Below are 19,078 nucleotides of genomic sequence, written 5' to 3'. Positions count from 1 at the left end.
AAAAAAAAAAGTTAGCTTTTGTTATATTAGCAAACTTAATTCGTTTATTATTTCTAATTTTAGAAAATTGATACCATGTTGGTCCTAGAAGGTAATGGAAACTTGGTACTATACACTGGACTGGTTCGGGTATGTATTTTATTGCATTTGCAATAATAGTTTTTTGTAAAATGCCATCTTTATTGCAGAACTGTCTTTATCATTCCTTTTACACCTGATAGTACTTTTAATTACTTGAATACAACTGTCATGTCTTTATGTCTTCTTTGTTCCAAGCTGAACATCTTCAAAATCTGATCATCATATGACCTGATCTTGAAACTTTTTTACCTTCCTTGTTGCCCTCTTCTAATGTCTAAAATGTGCTTGCATAGACTAAAAAGAGTATTCCAGATTTGGTCAGATCAGGGTAGAATATGGTACAGGAAAGACTTTCTTAAATGTAGACTAATTTCATTCATGTAGACTAATGTTCATTAGCTTATGTGACTTCCATATCAATTTTTAAAAAATCTGTATTGACAGAGAAGTCTACTAAAATTTCTGGATCTTTTTCTTAAAATTCTTTTAAAAATATTTTTTGTCTTTAAACCTTTACTTTCCAATGTATTCCTCCATTTTCCCTTCCCAGAGAGACATTCTTTATTTAAAAACAAAAAAACAGAAGCATAAAAAGAGAGGGAAATGTTGAGCAAAGTTAGCTATCATCTCATCTGAAAAATCTGTAGTGTTCCACACAGTAATCCTATTTCCCAGACTTTACATTGTTCTCTTTTACATAGCTTTTTCATCCTCACCAAAATGATTGCTTACTCTAATCTAAATTTAGTATTTTATTTTTTATATCTGTATCTTTAGAAGTTTTTCTATGTGACTAAAATGCACTCCTTTGCTTCTACTATGAAAATTCTTAGCTTTCTTCAGGGTACAACTTCTTTTGGAAAGTTTTTTTTCTTTTTTTAATTTCCCTAACTAGTAATGAAATCTCTGGATAAAAAAAGAGCACAGACATTTTTGTCACTTTCCAGGATCGTTAGACAAATTATCACCTCTATTAATAATGCATTAGTGTGCTTGTTTTTCTACAACCTCTTAAACCTTGGCTTTCTACATTTTTTCACTTTTGTTAATTTTGTAGATATGAGGTGAAAATTTAAACTTGTTTTAGTTTTTCTTTTAATTATTTGGAGTATTCTCTCAAATAATGACTAATGGTTTTTAATTCTTATTTTGAGAATTGTTGTTGATGTCCTTTGACCACCTAGTAATCAGTAAATATTACATACCTACTCTATGTCAAAATGGGAGGATACTGGCAATGGTGGGAATACAAAAAGAAGAATAAGATAGTCCCTGTCTGGTGTTCTCTTCTTTTTCTATATGATGGTTCTCTGTGGGAGCAGGTTTCTTGGGGAGGTTTCTGGAGGCAGCCAGTTAAAATTAATAATCACCTCAAACACAGCCAGGGATTTAAGTACAGTCTTTTATTTTCTCTTCCAAAATAGCCCAGTTAGCTTTCTTTGGTTCTGAGAGCCCTCGTTGCTAGTCTTTTGCCTCTGCCAGCCTCAGCCTCTAGCTCAACTCCGACTCCTGGCCATCTTCCAAACTGACTGACTAACTGACTGACTGACTGAAGCTCTTTTTATGCTCTTTTAGAGGTGTAAACTCAAAGGTTGACACCTCCTCTGAGAGTGGGATTATGGGAGATGTGAATTCACAAAGTTACAAAGTTAACTTTGTATATCTCCTGTACTTGTGAACTCCAATGTGTGAGCCTAATGTGTAAACTCTCTTAAAGGTGTGAGCTCTAATGTGTGACCTCTAATGTGTAAACTCTTAAAGGTGCAAACCCAAGCACACAAGCATTACTTTCATCAATTTCCATTGAATTATCACCTTGTTTCAAGTTCTGGCTCATAACACCTGTCCTCACGTTGTTAATTTAATGGGGGAGACAAACTGCAGAAAAAAATCTACAAAGCAACCTGTGTGCTGGATTAAGAAATGAGGGAAGGCACTAAAATAAGAGGAGTTGGGAGTGCTGTAAAAAAAAAATAGAATTTTAGTTGGGACTTAAAAGGAAGCTGAATTAAGTTAGTAGGTGGAATTAAGGAGGAAAAGTGTTCCAGGTATAGGGACAGCTAGAGATTTGGATAGAGTGTTTTGTCTGTGGAGCAGCCAGGAGACCTGTAGCACTGGATTGAAGAGTTTGTGTCACTGACTAAAGTGTAAGAGAACTGGAAAGACAGGAGGGGTAATAGGGAACAACAAAAGTTATTGAACAAAGGAGGGACATGGTTGCAAAAACCATGCCGTAGGAAAATTATGTGGCTGAATGGATGGTGGACTAAAATGGAGAGAGACTTGTGAAGTAGGCACTCATCACCAAGCTATTGCAAAAGACTTTCATGAGGTGATGAGGGCCTGCACTAAGAGAGAGGGAGGCATATTTAAGAGACACTGCAAAGATGGAATTGACAGATTTTAGTAACAGATGTGGGGGATGAGAGATGATGAGCAATTGAGGATGGTTCCCACAGGAGGTTTTGGAGAAAAAAATACTATATTCTATTTTTGGACATGTTTAGTTTAAGCTGTCCACTGGGCATCCAGTTTGAGATGTCTCAAAGGCATTTGGAGATAGGGACACTAGAGATGAGAAGGGAGTTTGGGGCAGGGTATGTTAATTTGAGAATCATCAGTCTTGAAATGGTAATTAAATCCATGGGAACTGATGAGATCCCTAGGTGTAATAGTATGCAAGAAATAGATGGAAGTAGTGAAATAGATAGAGAAAAGAAGTAATATACAGATTCTTTTGCTTAGAAAATATGATCTGGAACAAGATCTAGCAAAGGAGTATGAGAAGCTGTCAGGAAGGAAGACGACCAGAAGAGAGTCTCAAAAATCTAGAGAGAAGAGAGGATCAAGGAAGAAAGAGTGATCAGCAGTCAAAGACTGCATAGAATTCAAGGAGAATGAAGTTTGAGAATAACCTTTTGGATTTGGCAATTAGGAAAACAATAATAACTTTGTGTATTAGTATTATATAATGCAGTTTGAATGCTCAACAATTTCTGGTAGTCGTGATGTTAGTGGCAATAAGAGAGTTATTACAATATCCCCTTAATCGGCCACAGGTTTAAAAGTGAAAGAATTCACTTATTCCCAAATTATTAGTTGCAAAATGAAAGTTTGTTGCTGGATAGAAATCAGTTTGCTAAGGGACTGACTTCTATAGTGTCAGAGTTCTATTTGGAAATGGAGTTTTGGCACTGAGAGAATGCTCAGTGGACAGGGCCTTAGCAAAGTACAAGAGCCATCTGCAAAACAGCTTAGCTGTAGGAAGCTGTTATATTGGGTATCTTGGTGGGGGCTAGGATAGCCTGAGCTGATCAGATCAAGATTCCTCAATTGAATGAGAATTTAGAATTTCTATGGGAGTTGATTTGCCCCTGAATAGTATTGCTTCTTTTATTCTGGGAAGATGGGCTCTGTCTCTAGACTTCTTGGCACCTGGGAGATCCTGGTCTCTGAGATCAGAAAAGGGGACACAATCTCAGAGTGATGATCTTAAAGGGAACACAGCTTAACAGTTTCCCTCCCTCTTTATTATATTTGGTAAAATGGCATTTTTCTTTGTCATCTATCTATTTCATACTCATGGACTTTAGCCTTGGCAAAGGAAGAGGGAAGAAGTATCTTTTCATATCCTCTTTTAGAATCAAGAATGTTGTTTATAATTTCATAACATTCCCAACATTTGTTGTTCATTTTAAATTATGTTCATTGTTTTCTTGGTTAGAGTAACTTCAGTTTATATCAGTTCATGTAATCTTTCTATGCTTTCTATTTACTTGTTCATTGTTTCTCAAAACACAATATTTCATTTCTTTAATGTATCTTTTTAATCACTCACTCCTGAAAGTGATGGATGGATATCTCCTTTGTTTCCAGCTTTTGACAACTGTACAAAGTTGTGCTATAAATGTTTTAGTAAAAATGAAGTCTTTCTTTTATTATTTATCTCTTTGAGATATTTGTTTAGCAGTGGAATATTTGAGACATAGCAGTTGGACATTTTATTCACTTTATTTGAATGATTCCAAATTGCTGTTAAGAATGGTGGTATCAATTCACAGTTCCTCAGATAATGCATTAGGGTTTCACATGCCCTCCACATTGATTCTTCCTATGATATGAAGTAAAATCCCAGGGTTACTTTGACTTGCATTTGTTATTAGTGAATTACAGCATTTTTAATATTTTTACTTATAGTTGGCAGTTTTTTGAGAATTTTTTATATTTTTTATTTCTCTTGGAAAATGGTCTTTGTAGTTGTCTATTTATCCCAGATATCAAACTTTTATCAGACATTGATACAAATGTTTTCCTCTTTGACCACTTCCCTTTTTATCATAGATATATTGATTTTGTTTGTACAAAAAGCATTTCAATTTCAGGTATCCAAAATTATACATTTTATCTCTTATAATTGCCTCTAACTTCTCTTTAAGAATTTATCATCTCTCTATAACTATGAAAGATAACTGATTGTGATGAGATTTAGATTTAGGGAACCAAAATGAAATTAGGGTTCTGGTGGTCAGGGAGTTAAATGATAAGGTCTAGTGGCATGTTAGGGGTTCAGGGAACCAAATAGAGAGGTTTGGCTCCCCTGCAACCTCTTGGGATTCAGTGCAAGGTTAGGGAGTCTTGGGGACTCCCTTCTGGTGGCGCAGGGGTTCTCTGTAAAAGAATTTACAGATCTGAAAACCTAGATTGATAAAAGAGTTTATCATGTAGTATAGTATTCAAGGAGAATGAAGTTTGAGAATAACCTTTTGGATTTGGCAATTAAGAAAACAATAATAACTTTGTATATTGGTATTATATAATGCAGTTTGAATGCTCAACAATTTCTGATAGTCATGAGGTTAGTGGCAATAAGAGAGTTATTACAATATCCCCTTAATCGGCCACAGGTTTAAAAGTGAAATAATTTACTTATTCCCAAATTATTAGTTGTAAAATGAAAGTTTGTTGTTGGATAGAAATCAGTTTGCTAAGGAACTGACTTCTATAGTGGTTAGAAGTAAGGTTAGAAATCCTGACAGAGAGGCATAAAGTCTGTTTAGGGAAATAGGTGAGGGTAAAGAGAGGATGGCACTGAAAAGAGTATTCCAGTGGACAGAGGCTCCTTGGCATGTTAAGCATGGCATAGGATAGCATGTTTGGAACCTCTGCAAAGAGAGGGTTTTAGTTTGGCTCTTTTATGGCTATAAGCTGAAGGGGGCCCGAGGGTGGAGTCCCAAGTTGGCTCTTCCCCTGGTTTCACCTTGAGCTAAAATTTGAATTGAATTCAACTAGTTTCAGGACTGAGCCAACCCCACCCAGATAACAAAGAAGAAACTGTTTGTCTTTTGGGGCGAGGTCCCTCACTGAGGCAGAGTTGAAGGAGATATTTTTTACTTGAAGGATTTTCAGAGTTTCTGGGTCCCCTCTTCAATTGCATTCTCTTTTAAATTTTCTTGATAGTATGATTTTTAATAAGATATGGTATAATTTGAGTTTCTTGTGCTTTCCAGTGTAAATGGTCATGTAAAGTTATATTAAGTTATATATAATATAATAATAATTTATATTAAGTTATATATTATATATATAATATAATAAATTATATTAAGTTATATAATAATATATATTAAGAAATTGTTTCAATAAAGAAATTGTTTTTTGTTTGTTTTTGTTTTTGGTAATTTATGATTTGTAGTATATCAGATAATGAGTTATCAAGTTTAGTTATTTCTTTTTCTTTCTTGTCTATTATTCCATTGATGCACATTTCAACTTTTTAACCAATTCCAGATAGTTTTGATAGTTACTTTGATATAATATATGGAAGTCTGGAAATGTTACATTCCTTATTTTTCATTATTTCCCTTGGGAAGGCTTCTGGTATTTTCTATATTGTAATGTCGAAGAAACTGAGCAAGACAAGAGATTAGAGACCAATTCAGTAGTTTATTAAATGGAGAGAAATACTGGGACCAATGGATCCATGGTTGATCCCAGGGCTAGACGAGACTATCATCTCAAAGAGTCTAGCCCCTAGTATCGGGACAGCAAGCTTTTTATAGAATAACAAGAACAGTGACGTAGTGGAGGTACTTATGTGGGGATAACCTAATGGAGGGAGGTTACTGATGTTCTAATGACATCTAAAATGGATAAACCTTTATCTTGTCAAATATTAAGAATGTCTATAAAACCTTTATCTCAAACATTAAGAGAGAAAGGTTATAATCTAAGGTAGAATAACTAAATTGGACAATTGGAGAAACTGGGTCATGACATTAAAGGGGAACTTTGGCATAACAATATTGCATGTTATATTAGCTTATGGTTTTAGATAATTTTAAAAATTATTGTATTAAAAATCCTATGCTTTTGCTTTGTAGGAGTTTTAGCAAAAATTTTGTGCTTTATCAGAGGCTTTCTTCATTTATTATTCTGAACCTTTTAAAAATCCCCTTCTTTTTTCCTCTACTAATCTTTTTAATTAATATGTTTTGGAATCTTGTCAGAAATTGAAATCCACCTCATTGGTATATAGTTTGCAAAACTTCTCTTCATTCATATTCTCAAAATATGGTATTACAGTTTCCCTTTTTAGCTCTACATCTATTCCCTCATTCTGTGAGATCTTTTAAGGATGGATAGTAACTCATTAGTTAAATCTCCTCTCTCTAATTTTTCTAGATTAACTAATTTGGGGACTTAACATTAAGGGCACTTAGGGGCTCGATTACTATTTTCCTATTTATCCTGGATTTACTTTTTGTTAGCCATTTTCTGTTTTATCTTTTCCAATTCAATGATAATATCCTTTGCAGAGAAAATAAGCAAAATTAGTGTTGATTACTTCTGCCTTTGTTCCATCATCTATTCATTGTTGCAGTCTTCTTAAACTTCCCCCTTTTCCCAGCATAGTTCCAAAACCTCTTTTGTTGTTCTGGTATTTCTTCCTAATCAATTCCATTCAGGTTTTAGTACTTCTGACTGTATTCCTACAGGGCTGTTCTGTATTCATTCTTTATTGCTTATTTCTTTTTATAATATTTAATTTTATAATAACTAGCATAATAGAAATAATACGTTATTTCCAGTAATTAGTTGGTTTTGGAAGGCTCTATTCTGCCAACTTATTCTCGTTAGATAGTTTTATCTCTCTGCCTCTTATTTCACATGATTCCCAATTTGATTTCCCCTATAGAATATAGGCTTTGGCTCCTTCCTATCACTTCTTTGAATCCATTGAAATCTCTCCTTAAATCTAGCTTGCCTGCTAGATTATGTCCCTCCTTTCTCTTCTATCCAAAAATAAGATGGAGTATTCACTTTTCTCTAGAAGTCTTATCATTGCTATTTTAGCAAGTACACATGTTCCTTATTATTAAGAATTAAATTTCCTGGTTTTCATTCTACCTTTTTAAAAGTGGAAATTACTATTGACAAACCAAGGTTTCTGTTTTGCTTTTGGCAGAAGAATTGTTGATGATGTCCATTTGATTCAAGATCTTTATTCTTACACTATCATGCTTCATGAGAATTCTGTAATTTGTTTCCTTAAAGGCATTGTGTATTTTTCATTTTTTCCATTGTGGTCTGTAGTTTACTCTTGTCACAATGCTAGATCTGTTTTGGTCCCTGATGATCTTCATCTAGGTCTTTTCTATCAAGCTTCTGCTCTTTGATGCCTAGATTTTCCATATAAATATATATCTCAAAAAAAAAAAATATATATATATCTCATTAACCTCTTATTTTACCTTTCTTTCTTTCTTTTTTCTTTTTTGCTAATAAGGTTCATTTTTACAAAGCAATATTCCAGTCAAAGGTACCATTTCTTGATGCCTATTTTTTAGGCTTTGTATCATTGTGTTAATTCTCTTCATGGCAGAATATTATCTTTTCGTATTACATGTAATAGTCAACAAAGAGATAAGATATTACTTTTTTGTAGAACTGATGAGAAAAGAAACTACCAAATTGAGCAAAGAAAAGAATAAAATAAGATACTGAGATTTGTGTGGTGTTACTTTCAGTAAAAATAATCTTAAATAGCTAAGAAGACTCAAATATTTTTCCAGTGTTGTAGGATTCCTTTATTATATAATCAAAAAATGCTCTTAATGAAGTTTTTATTTTTTTTGTGGTAGGAAGCCTGAGATATAAAAGAGTATGCTATTCAGTCCCAAACTCTGAAAAATCTTAACAAACTGAAGAGATTTAATATGGAGGATATAGCAGCCAAAGTGTAGCTTAGCCAAGTTGGAGCAAAATGGCTGGCTTACCAAGTACTAAATTTTTTGGCTATAGCAACTTGTGAAAGTTTCTTCTGTGGAGGGATTTTGATCTTTATTAACAAAAAGAGTACTCTTATACTAATGGTATCATAGGTTTTTTAAAGAACTGTTAGAGTTTCTTAATCATTTCTTGATCAGTATCACATTAGGAAGAGTTTACACTTTTTATATCCTTAACCCACTTTTGACTTCTGAGTATTGTGCATTAACAGTTTAATACTGTAAACTCAGATTAGTACTCTCATTTTAAGTGATTTATTTATCTTCAATGTATTCTACTGTTTAGGATGATAAGAAAGTTTTGTTTTAAATTATTCATATATAATCATGATTATATGATATATATCATCAAAGTCAACATTTCCTTCTCCCTTCTCTTATTTATTTACAAAAGGTAGGGAAAGTTTTCATTCCTGGACTACCAGTTCCTTCTCTGACAATGTCAAACACAATGCCAAGACCTAGTACTCCCTTGGACAGTGTTAGTACTCCTAAGCCTCTAAGCAAACCACTTGGCTCCTTGGATGAGGTAAGAAATACATTTTTAAATGTTCAAAATTATCTTTGTAGTTACAGCTTCTATTAGCCATCTAACTATTTTAATTATTGCATCTTTCTAATAGTGAAAAAATCTAGAATAAAATGCAGGAATTGAGGTAATATTCCTTCTGGAAATAAGACAAAGATTTTGTTTGGATAATATCAAACTGCAGAAGATGTAGGTCTAGAAAGAGGGTCATAACGAAAGTTGTAGATAGGAGACATCTGTTTGTAAGGAGTAATGTTTGTAAGAAGTGAATGAATGGGTTAAATTACTTTTTAATGTGTTTTTATTTTTGTCTATGGAGATTTATTAGGTCATAGGTCATGAATTCTAATGGGAAGTAAATAAAATAAGATAAACAGTTAATAGAATTACAATAACATTGTTAGAAAGGAATATTTTTACATAATTAGATAAGAAAGACTTTAGCCCAGATTTGAACCTGTAAAGTCTTAAATTCCTCCTTTTGTAAAACACTGAATTAGAGGGTTTTTTTTTCCCCTTTTAAAAGTTAGCCCTTGACTTTAAAACATTCCATACATAGAATGGTTAACTGCACATTCAGCCAAGCAACAAACAGCTCATTACTGGGGACCAGGTATTTTCTTGTCATTTGGGTGGTGCTATTTTCTGTGATTGTATTGATTGTTTTCCATTGAACTTATGAGTAGGTCTTAGAATCCATTTTCCATTTGTAATATTACATGATAAGATGTGATCTAAGTTCCAAACAACTAATTTAAAATTATATCCTGTAATTCAAGCTATTTGTAAGTTGTAATCTTTATGTATCCAAATTTTCTGATTCTAGACTTCACCTTAAAAATTTAGTGTGTATAGGGGAATTACTAACTTTTCATACTGATTTCATTTCAAAGAATGGATTTTTTTTTTTCTTTTTACAGGTAGTACTGCTATCTCCAGTTCCAGAACTGAGAGATTCTTCAAAAGTTCATGATTCACCTTATATTGATGACTGTACTTTTCAGCAACTTGGAAGTTACATTCACTCTGTTAGAGATCCTGTCCATAACAGAGTAACACTTGTACGTATGTATTTTGTGAATAGCTATCTTTTAAAAAGATATATTATCATGATTTCAAATTTGATAGGATACATTTTCAGTTTGAAGAAGAAATTTTTCTTTTTTTTGTTTTGTATACCTTTGTCACCTGTTTAAATGCCTTGTATTCCTCAGCATTGTTTTCTTTACAATTTCTATAAAGATATGTCAGCCTAGATTTTGAAGGGCTTGCTTATTTTTTAAAAATTAAGTTATTAATTTTTCTTGCAGATTTTCCACCCTTTTTATTAGAATATTGATCACTCAATGCAGCTAAGAATTTAGGAATATAATAATGACTATTTTAAGGATCATTACTTGTATACTTTGATTCCAAAAGCTTGTTAGTATTTTTACAAGTGGGCTAAAAGTTATTTAGAAAATGAGCATATTTACAGATTGTTAGAACTAAAACATTTTTTAGAAGGTGTAGAATAACATCCTAATGGTTTTTCAGTGTTTTAACAGATTTACAAAGGATTTTACATAAACATTGTCTTGTAATAACATAGGCTGTTGATATTTATTATTTTGCATTATATTAATTTGAAAATGTTTATAAATAGGAATGTATGTTTTTAACTAGGAGTATGTAAATAAGAATGTATCATAAATAGGAATATTTACTTCCTAATAATTGTTTCTATTCACTTTACTAGGAACTCAGTAATGGTTCAATGGTTCGGATCACCATTCCTGAAATTGCCACCTCAGAATTAGGTATGATTGAAAATTAACTTAAATCTCATGCATCTATTGAGTTTGGTTTGAAGTATTTATAATTTGATGTAATCGTTACAGCATTAATATTACTCTATTTTACATCAGCAGTTTGGGAATTTGAAACAATTTTATTCTAAAAACTATTTTGAGCTAGTTCTTTTTGCAGTGTGGTTAAGAGTATGTTTTGAAAGGAAGATATATCTTCTTTTGTTTCTTTTTTGGAGGCAATCTTGATCATTGCTATTTCTCAGCATCCAGTTCCATTTGTTTGTTCTTTCAAAGAACAAACATTTGTTGTAGTCATTGTCTGTATTTTTTCCCTGGTTCTGCTACCTTTATTTTTCAATAGGTCATGTCTTCCCATGCTTCTTTGTGTTCATATTATTCAACATTTATTAAAATATAATAATATTCCTTCAATGCAGTTATCATAATATATTTGGCTATTTATAACATTACATGGTAAGATGTGATCTAAATTCCAAACAACTAATATAAAATAATTTAGAATTCAAGCTATGTAGCCATTTCCCAGTTGATGCACATTTATTTTGCTTATAGTTTTTTGCTATTACAAAAAAAAAAAAAAAAAAGCTGCTGTAAATATTTTGCTCCATATGCGATGTTGCATTTTATTATTGACAAATTATATGCATGATAGTGAAATCACTGAGTCAAAGAGTCTGGATGTTTTTATCATGCTTTTAACCATAATTCCAAATAGCTTTCCAGAGTGATTAGACAGTTTCTTAGTTCATTAACACTGCATTGATGTGCCTGTTTTGTACAACATTTCCAACATGAATTCTTTTCCTCTTTTTTTTCATCTGTGCTAATTTTGTAGGCATGATTCTGCACCTCAAAGTTATTTTGATTTGTATTTCTTTTATTTTTAGTGATTTGGAATGTTTTTATGGTTATTAATAATTTTTTCAATTCTTTTGAGAACTTTTATTTAATCATGTTAATTTCATGTGTGTAATTAAAATAATTTTTCTGTGGAGGAAGCAATTAAAATAAGAACTGATTTAAAGTTGTCCTGGCTTTGTACATAGTATTTTTTGCAAAGGAATGTCCTATTGACAATAAAAAAATCTAAGTAAAAAAGTATTTCTTTCAACATAATCAAACATAATTGGTTACAAGTTGTAGTAAACAATAATAGCTGATTTTTTTTTTTTTTTTTGGTGCTTTAACTGCAATGTAGAGCAGTTTACATAATCCTATGAGACATACAGCAACTCTGTTGGGCCCTATAGACATTATTAGTCAGTCCCTTTATATAGATAAGGGAACTAAGAGTTACAGAAGTTTTTTTTTTTTTTTTTAACATTAAAAAGGATTTAGTTGTTGTAAGACTCTTTAAAAACATGTAATAGAATTGGTGACTAAAACAAAATATTACAACCAAAATTAGCCATAGGAATTTTAAGTGAGTAACCTGGTACTGTTAATTTCTTCATTTAGTTCTAGTTTTGAAAATAACCAAGTGAAAGACATTTATTTATTTTCTTTTTTCTGACCTCTATAACACTTTGATGTCCATACATTTGGTTATCTGACTAAAAGGACACACCAAGTGAAGAATATTTATAAGAGGTATGGGACAATCTGGAAAGGGAAATTAAATTCTCAGTAGAAAAAATATGCTTAAAGTACAAATTAAGAGAAAAAATGGGTATCTAATATGGTGAAGATAATGAAAATTGATAGTTATTTTATGATCCAAAGCAATTCTTATCTTGGGGAATTAATTGAGTCATGTGTTTCCTTGAATTTGGTGTTAAGAGAAATTTTCATTGAAAAACTTCTCTTCCACTGGCATAATATATGATAGTTTGTCTTGATATATTAATATTTTTTTTGTCATAGCAGCTTTTTATTGAGTAAATAGTTCAAGGAAATAAGAATGACCTCTGTGTAGGCATAGCTATCATGTAGGTTTGCTCTAAAAGCTCAGGTGCTCAACTACTAGTTTGTCAGTTCCTCATTTCACAAAGCAGCAGTACCTCAGAGGCATCTAGCCCAGATTAGCTGAATTTTATTTATGCTTATTTCATACCTGTTTCTAATAAGCTTTGTTAACAGGTTTTTCAGCCCAAAGCAAATTAGAAAGTTGGCTTTATGGAGGAAGGCATACTGATTCCAGGAAGTAACATTAAAGGAGTATCTGCTAAACTAAAACAACTTAGCAGTCTCATAGCATTTACTTTAGAATCAGAAAATCCTGCATGATTCAGTAACCCTTGAAGATATATGCCATTAGGTGTCAAAAGTGCATGGACCAGAGGGCTGTATCGGAAGTCAGAGAGCACCTACTTAAAATCCTGCTGCACAGATGTTTACTAGCTCTTTATAGAGAGCTATACTTTTTCCACAGAATTTTAACATTTGCAAATGAGTATACTAGTGTTATCTCATTTGATCTAGTTTTGTGGGATAGATACTATCTTCATTTTACACATGAAGAAACTGAGGCAATGAAATTCAGTGACTTACCCAGAGTCCCACATCTATTAATTACCTGATTCACTTTTCCTGGCTTCTAAGTCTAGTGTTCTTTCTGCCACCAAGGTGCCTCTTAATACAGGGATGGGAGTAGCACCTACCTCATTAGGTTATTATAAGGCTCAAATGAGATAACATGTTTTGCAAACCTTAAAGCACCATATAGATGCTAGCTGTTGTTATAACTGGCATTACCATTATTATGGCATTGTTCAGTATTGGATACTGATCCAAGTAGAAGTTTTAACTGTTACTTATGTAGAGGGAATTCCTGATTGGGGAGAGAGAGAGACAGAGATAGAGAGAGGGAGACAGGGAGACAAAGAAGAAGAGGAGAAAAAGGGATAGTGTGAGAGAGAGAGAGAATGCTGAATCATCAAAAAAAAAGTTGTCATCTTTAATACTAATTATTTCAAAGGTGATAAGGGCAACAACCTTTAGTATTGTTAAAAATATATGTGTTTATATATATGTATGTAAGTAATATATATGTATATTATATACACATATACATATATAAGTAATAGAATACCTTTCTTTTGAACCACTTTTCCATCCAGTAAATGGATGGAAATGATTTGAGATCATTAAGTTGGTGATTTTTCATTTTGTTGTCTTTTTCAAACAGTGCCTAGTTTTTCACATCTTAAACATTTTAACAATTAATCTTTTTGAAGAGCGAAAAAAAGTGTGCTTAGAAAATATACTAAAACTAACCTTTGTCTCTGATAGTAAAAAAGTGTTTACAAGCTGTCAAGTCTATACTGCCAAAAGAGGTAGCTGTGCAGATGCTTGTCAAATGGTACAATGTTCACAATGCTCCAGGAGGACCCAGTTATCATTCAGAATGGAATTTATTCGTAACTTGTCTAATGAATATGATGGGCTATAACACAGACCGCTTATCATGGATCCGTAATGTAAGTCAGGCTCCTTTTTTCTCTTTTGTTTTTGTTTGTATCAACATAATATTTGCATAGTTAATGACACCACAATTTTCAGAATATAGTCAGGTAAATTAAATAAATCTGCATTATCTAAAAAAAAAAAAATCAAATGTATGAATAAAGTTTACTATTGCTTATTTTTATATATTTTGTATCTAAGTTGTTTAAGGCAAAGTTAATTTAAAAATCTAAAATCATTCCCTATATCTGTATAACATTAAAAAAAAGAAATAATTATAATTATTTCTTACTAGTAAAAGTAAATGGAAAGCAATTTAATGATTTTACAAGCATTACTTTTATCCTTTCTAAATACCTTTATATATGATGTTATTTTATTCTTATGCCATTCCTCGCAAGATGAGTCACTTATACCTAAACCAAGGCATCAAGAGATTACATTGTCTACAATCAAACAACTAGTTTGTATTATGATTGAATCTAGAACCCTTTTCTTCAGATTCCTGTCCCATTGAATTTTCTTTAAGCTAATATTCCCAATCTTTTTATACATTTATACATGTCTTTATACATGTACTTAGGAGGCCTATAGTTTGTGAGAACCACTTTATTACCTCTTGTTCTGTTCCTACTCTTCCACTCCCACAAAAAAAGGGAGAAAGATTTTTACAAGACACCCTGTACTTATTAGGCACTCCTAAACTTATTTACATATGGTTAAAAGAAAAAAGAGGGTTGTTTTCAAGGGACATTAATCTTTTACAAATAGTTCTTTAAATGACAAATCCAATTTGTCATCATGGGGATATAGCTTTACTTGCCTATAAGTTTAGCTAGCTGGTGCAGTGGATAGGGCACAGATCCTGCAGTCTGGAAAACCTAAGTTCAAATAGGGCTTTAGATACTTGATAGTTATAGTTGTATAACCCTGAACAAATCAGCCCCACTTGTTTTTCAAAAAAAAAATTCCCCTCAAAAGTAAGTTTAGTCTCTAGTAATGATAAATCAAAGCTCACCCCAACTTTTCCTCTGTTTTTAGATCTTTCCTTTTTCTCTTTATCCTTTTTAATTTCTGTCCTCCCCCCCACCTTTTCTTTTCTCCCTAATCTTAACTAAGAATATGCTTTGAAAAATATTCTTGCTTGCCATTTTTATCACTAGCATACACAATCTGATTCCTAGGTTAGAAGTTCTGTTTATAATATGACACAAAAAAGAAAAGGTTTAAGGAAGAGTTCATTTAATCATATAGCCTGACTTATTTACAGTGTAGCTCAAGCATTCATTAAATATCTACTAAATATCTTTAGTATGTCAGGTGCTGTGTTAAGGTTCAGTGTTTGTTGTTTGACTGATATGTATAAGAATAAGTTCAAATGAAGATGTTGCTGGGTTACCTTTATCAGGTCTTTCTTTAAAAGATCATGTTCCTTGAGAATAAATCTTATTGGGAAAATAAGAACAGTTTTATCCAAAAAGTTAGTCAAAACAATTATATATTTCCTCTTCTACATAAATATTCCATTCTTTTGAAATATAAAAATAAGCTGCTTTAGGTAACTTCCCTTCATCTTTTTAAAAATTGTTATATTCACTTAGGATACATGACTGATAAACATATAGCTCACCATATTTCATCCTAGGCAGAGAGCCAAAATTTGTAAGAGAGAATATTAATGATCATTTCCCCTTTACTTTTTCTTATTGTCATTTGAGGATCTACTCCATTTTCCACATTTCCTTCCATCATTCTTCAGTGATGAAAGTTAGAGAAAGCTCTCTAACTTGTCTGTTATGTAAGAGGACCACAGAAAGAGGAAATTTCATTTTTTGAGTGGAATCACTTTAATTTGTATAGTTAGTAAAGCAACATAGTTGTAATATTTGAGAAAGCTTGAGAATTATTCTTGTTCATTGGTAGTTGCTTGGCTTATGATGTATCTGAGAAATTCATTAGGTTGGAATTCTTTATATTTGTACTGTTCAAATATACTTGGTTTGGATTCTTGTTATATGTTTATGTGTACATGGTGTGTAACCTTTGAGAATGCAATCTATAAGGGCAAAGGCTGTGAAACTAAGTAGCTATATAACTGGGGAATTCACTTAAGTTCTTATTTCTAAAATGAAAAGGATTGTAATACTTCTTTCTAAATTTCCTTCTAGCTATATTTCAACCAGAGAATGATTGAAGAGGATCAAGTGGTTAGGGAGAAATTCCAAAGCTGTGTTAATGAATATGAGCACAGCAGAGCAGACTCCAAATAAATGTTTGTTTGATTCTAATTTTGCACCCTAGATTCCTTTAAGACTCAGCTCAATTATTATTGAGCGCAAGAGGCCTTTCCTTGTCCCTTTGCCTTAATAATTCCTTCCTTGCTATCTGCCATGTCAATTCCTTGTGTATGCTGATTCAGTTACATATTGTTTCCCACATTAGAATGTGGAATTGAAGAAACTTGGGTTTTCTTGGTATTCTTAAATCCTAGCCTAGTGCCTAGCAAAGAGTAAATTTAAAAAATGTTTCTTGATTAAGCATTTTTAGATTAACTCTTTTATTTCCTTCTACTCAGAGTAGGCCATGTGTTCTTGTCTCCTAAAATACAAAGGTGTTTTCTGGAGAATATTCCACCATTTTTTCCTGTGCTATTACTTGTTATAAATAATATGCCCTTAGAGGAAACATAATAGCCAGAACTGAGATTCACTATTTTTTTGTCTTTTCTGCAGTGTAAGAGCACTCATCGTAAAATTATAATTTACAGAGAGTGTTCTTCACAGAAGTATATGAGAAAGTTTTACAGATTAGGAAACACAGGCTCAGAGAGGTTCAATGACTTCTATACCATCCTATAATTTTTAAGTGCCAGAGCCAGAGCTTGACTTGAGGTTTTCTGACTCTGAAACCAGTGACTATTCTGCTGTTCTTCCATCTTCCTATCTTTATTGTTCTGCCTGTGTCAGTGGCAACTTCACTTTCCTCTGGTATAAGGTTAAAACTCAAGGTGACTCTTTATCCAGTTGACAGTAGCCTTTTTGAGAATACTGAGCCTTGGGTTGCTTATCCTTATTTTGTCTGAGATATACGTGTTGTTGTGGATATACATTTAGCCCAGGTGCCAGCTGTAAAATTGAAATAATTCCAAATCTCAGTATGTATTTTTTTTGTCTTGTGGTTTTAGGTGCAGGCACTTTAAAAAGTTATGGTTCACAACTTTAATTTATTTTTAATCTCCCATTATAGTGTGCAACAAAACCAATTTTGTTATTTATTTATTTTTGGCATTTTTTTCTTTTTAATTTTTGAGTTCTAAATTCATTTCCTCACTGACAAGGCAAGCAAATGATAACAATTATATATATGAAATCATGTAAAACATATTTCTGTATTAGCTATATCACCAAAAAACAAAACAAAACAAACCCCCCCCCAAAAAAAAAAAACAAAAACAAATTTTACTTCAATTTTTACTCAGAATTCATTAGTTTTTCCTCTGGATGTGGTTAGCTTTTTTTTTTTTTCATCATGAATTCTTTGGCATTGTCTTAATCATTGTATTGATCAGGGTAGCCAAATCTTTTAGTTGATCTTCATTACAACAGTGCTACTGCTATGCACAATGATCTTTAATTCTTTTTGTATCAGTTCACATACATCTTGTCATTTTTTTTTCTGAAACCACTTCCTTCTCATTTCTTATAGCACAATTAATACTCCATCACAGTCATATACTAGTTCAGTCATTCTTAATTTTTGAGCATCCCCCAAATTTCCAGATCTTTGTCACCACAAAAAGAACTGCAATAAATATTTTTGCATATATAGATCCTTTTTCTTTGATCTATGGGAAGTGGTATTCCTGTATCAAAGGGTGTGCAGTTATATAGCCCTTTGGCTATAAATTGTTCTCCAGATTGTTCAGACTAGTTCACAGTTGTACCAGTAGTTCATTATTGTACATGTTTTCCCTCATCTCCATCATTTGTTATTTCTAATAGGTTTGCGTTAGTAATTCAGATTTGTTTTTAATTTGTTTCTCTAATCAATAATGATTTAGAACATTTTTTCATGTAACTATAGAAAGCTTTGATTTCTTTTTCTGAAAGCTGCCTATTTATGCCTATTGAACATTTTTCAACTGGGGAATGGCTCTTATTTTTCAAAATTTAGCACAATTTCTTTAATACTTGAGAATTTTTTATCAGTGAAACTTGCTATAAAAATTTTTATATTACTTTATTGCCTGTGGTAAAATGTAGTTTCCCTGATTATCTCCTTTAATTAGATCTGCTTTTGCATTGTTTGAGATCATGATCACCTTTTATTACTTCAACTGAAGTATAATAGATTCTATTTCAGCCCTTTATTTTGTGTCATTCTATTTCAGTTATATGTCTTGTAAATAATATATTGTTGGATTCTTGTTTGTAATCCATTTCTGCTGTTCACTTCCATTTTGTGGGTGAACTCATCTCATTTACATCTACTGTTATGATTATTGTGTATTTCCTTCCATCCTCTTTCTTCTGTTTATTCTTTTCTTTCTCTTTTTATTCTCTCTCCTCAAAAGGCTGTTTTGCTTCTGACCACTGCCTCTTCTCTGTTTTCTCTTTTGTCATTTTTCTTACTCTTCCTTGCCATCCTTTCCCCTACATCCATATCTTTTATCTCCTTATCTTCTTGTTTTCCTATTAGTTAAGAGAGATTTCCAACTCAAAGTGTATTCTATCTTCTTCCCTCTTGAACCAATTCTAATGAGATTGAGGTTCAAGCATTGACTACCATCCTCTCTCCCCCATTTTTTCCTTTATTATAAGAAGTTTTCCTTGTGCCCTTTCCTCATTCTGTCTCTCCCTTTCCCATTCTCCCAGGGCATCTCTTTCTTCTTCCTTCCTTCCTTCCTTCATTCATTGACGATCGTCCAATTTAATTGACTCATCTTCATGCCTTTATAAAGGTAG

The 19,078-nt window shown here is 32.3% G+C and overlaps 1 protein-coding gene across 1 annotated transcript in view; it reads left to right on the top strand.

Moving 5' to 3' along the window:
- Positions 1-19,078, top strand: part of ANAPC1 (anaphase promoting complex subunit 1) — a 141,768-nt gene that overhangs the window by 27,939 nt on the left and 94,751 nt on the right. Inside the window, exons 13-17 of the mRNA XM_051975808.1 lie at positions 64-129; positions 8,764-8,898; positions 9,819-9,959; positions 10,637-10,697; positions 13,941-14,128. Of these exons, the coding sequence (XP_051831768.1) occupies positions 64-129; positions 8,764-8,898; positions 9,819-9,959; positions 10,637-10,697; positions 13,941-14,128 (591 nt within the window). The remainder of the gene's footprint in view (positions 1-63; positions 130-8,763; positions 8,899-9,818; positions 9,960-10,636; positions 10,698-13,940; positions 14,129-19,078) is intronic.

This window comes from Antechinus flavipes, chromosome 2, assembly GCF_016432865.1.
Source record: "Antechinus flavipes isolate AdamAnt ecotype Samford, QLD, Australia chromosome 2, AdamAnt_v2, whole genome shotgun sequence".
In the NCBI taxonomy this organism is placed as follows: Eukaryota; Metazoa; Chordata; class Mammalia; order Dasyuromorphia; family Dasyuridae; genus Antechinus; species Antechinus flavipes.
This window is presented reverse-complemented; position numbering and strand designations above follow the sequence as displayed.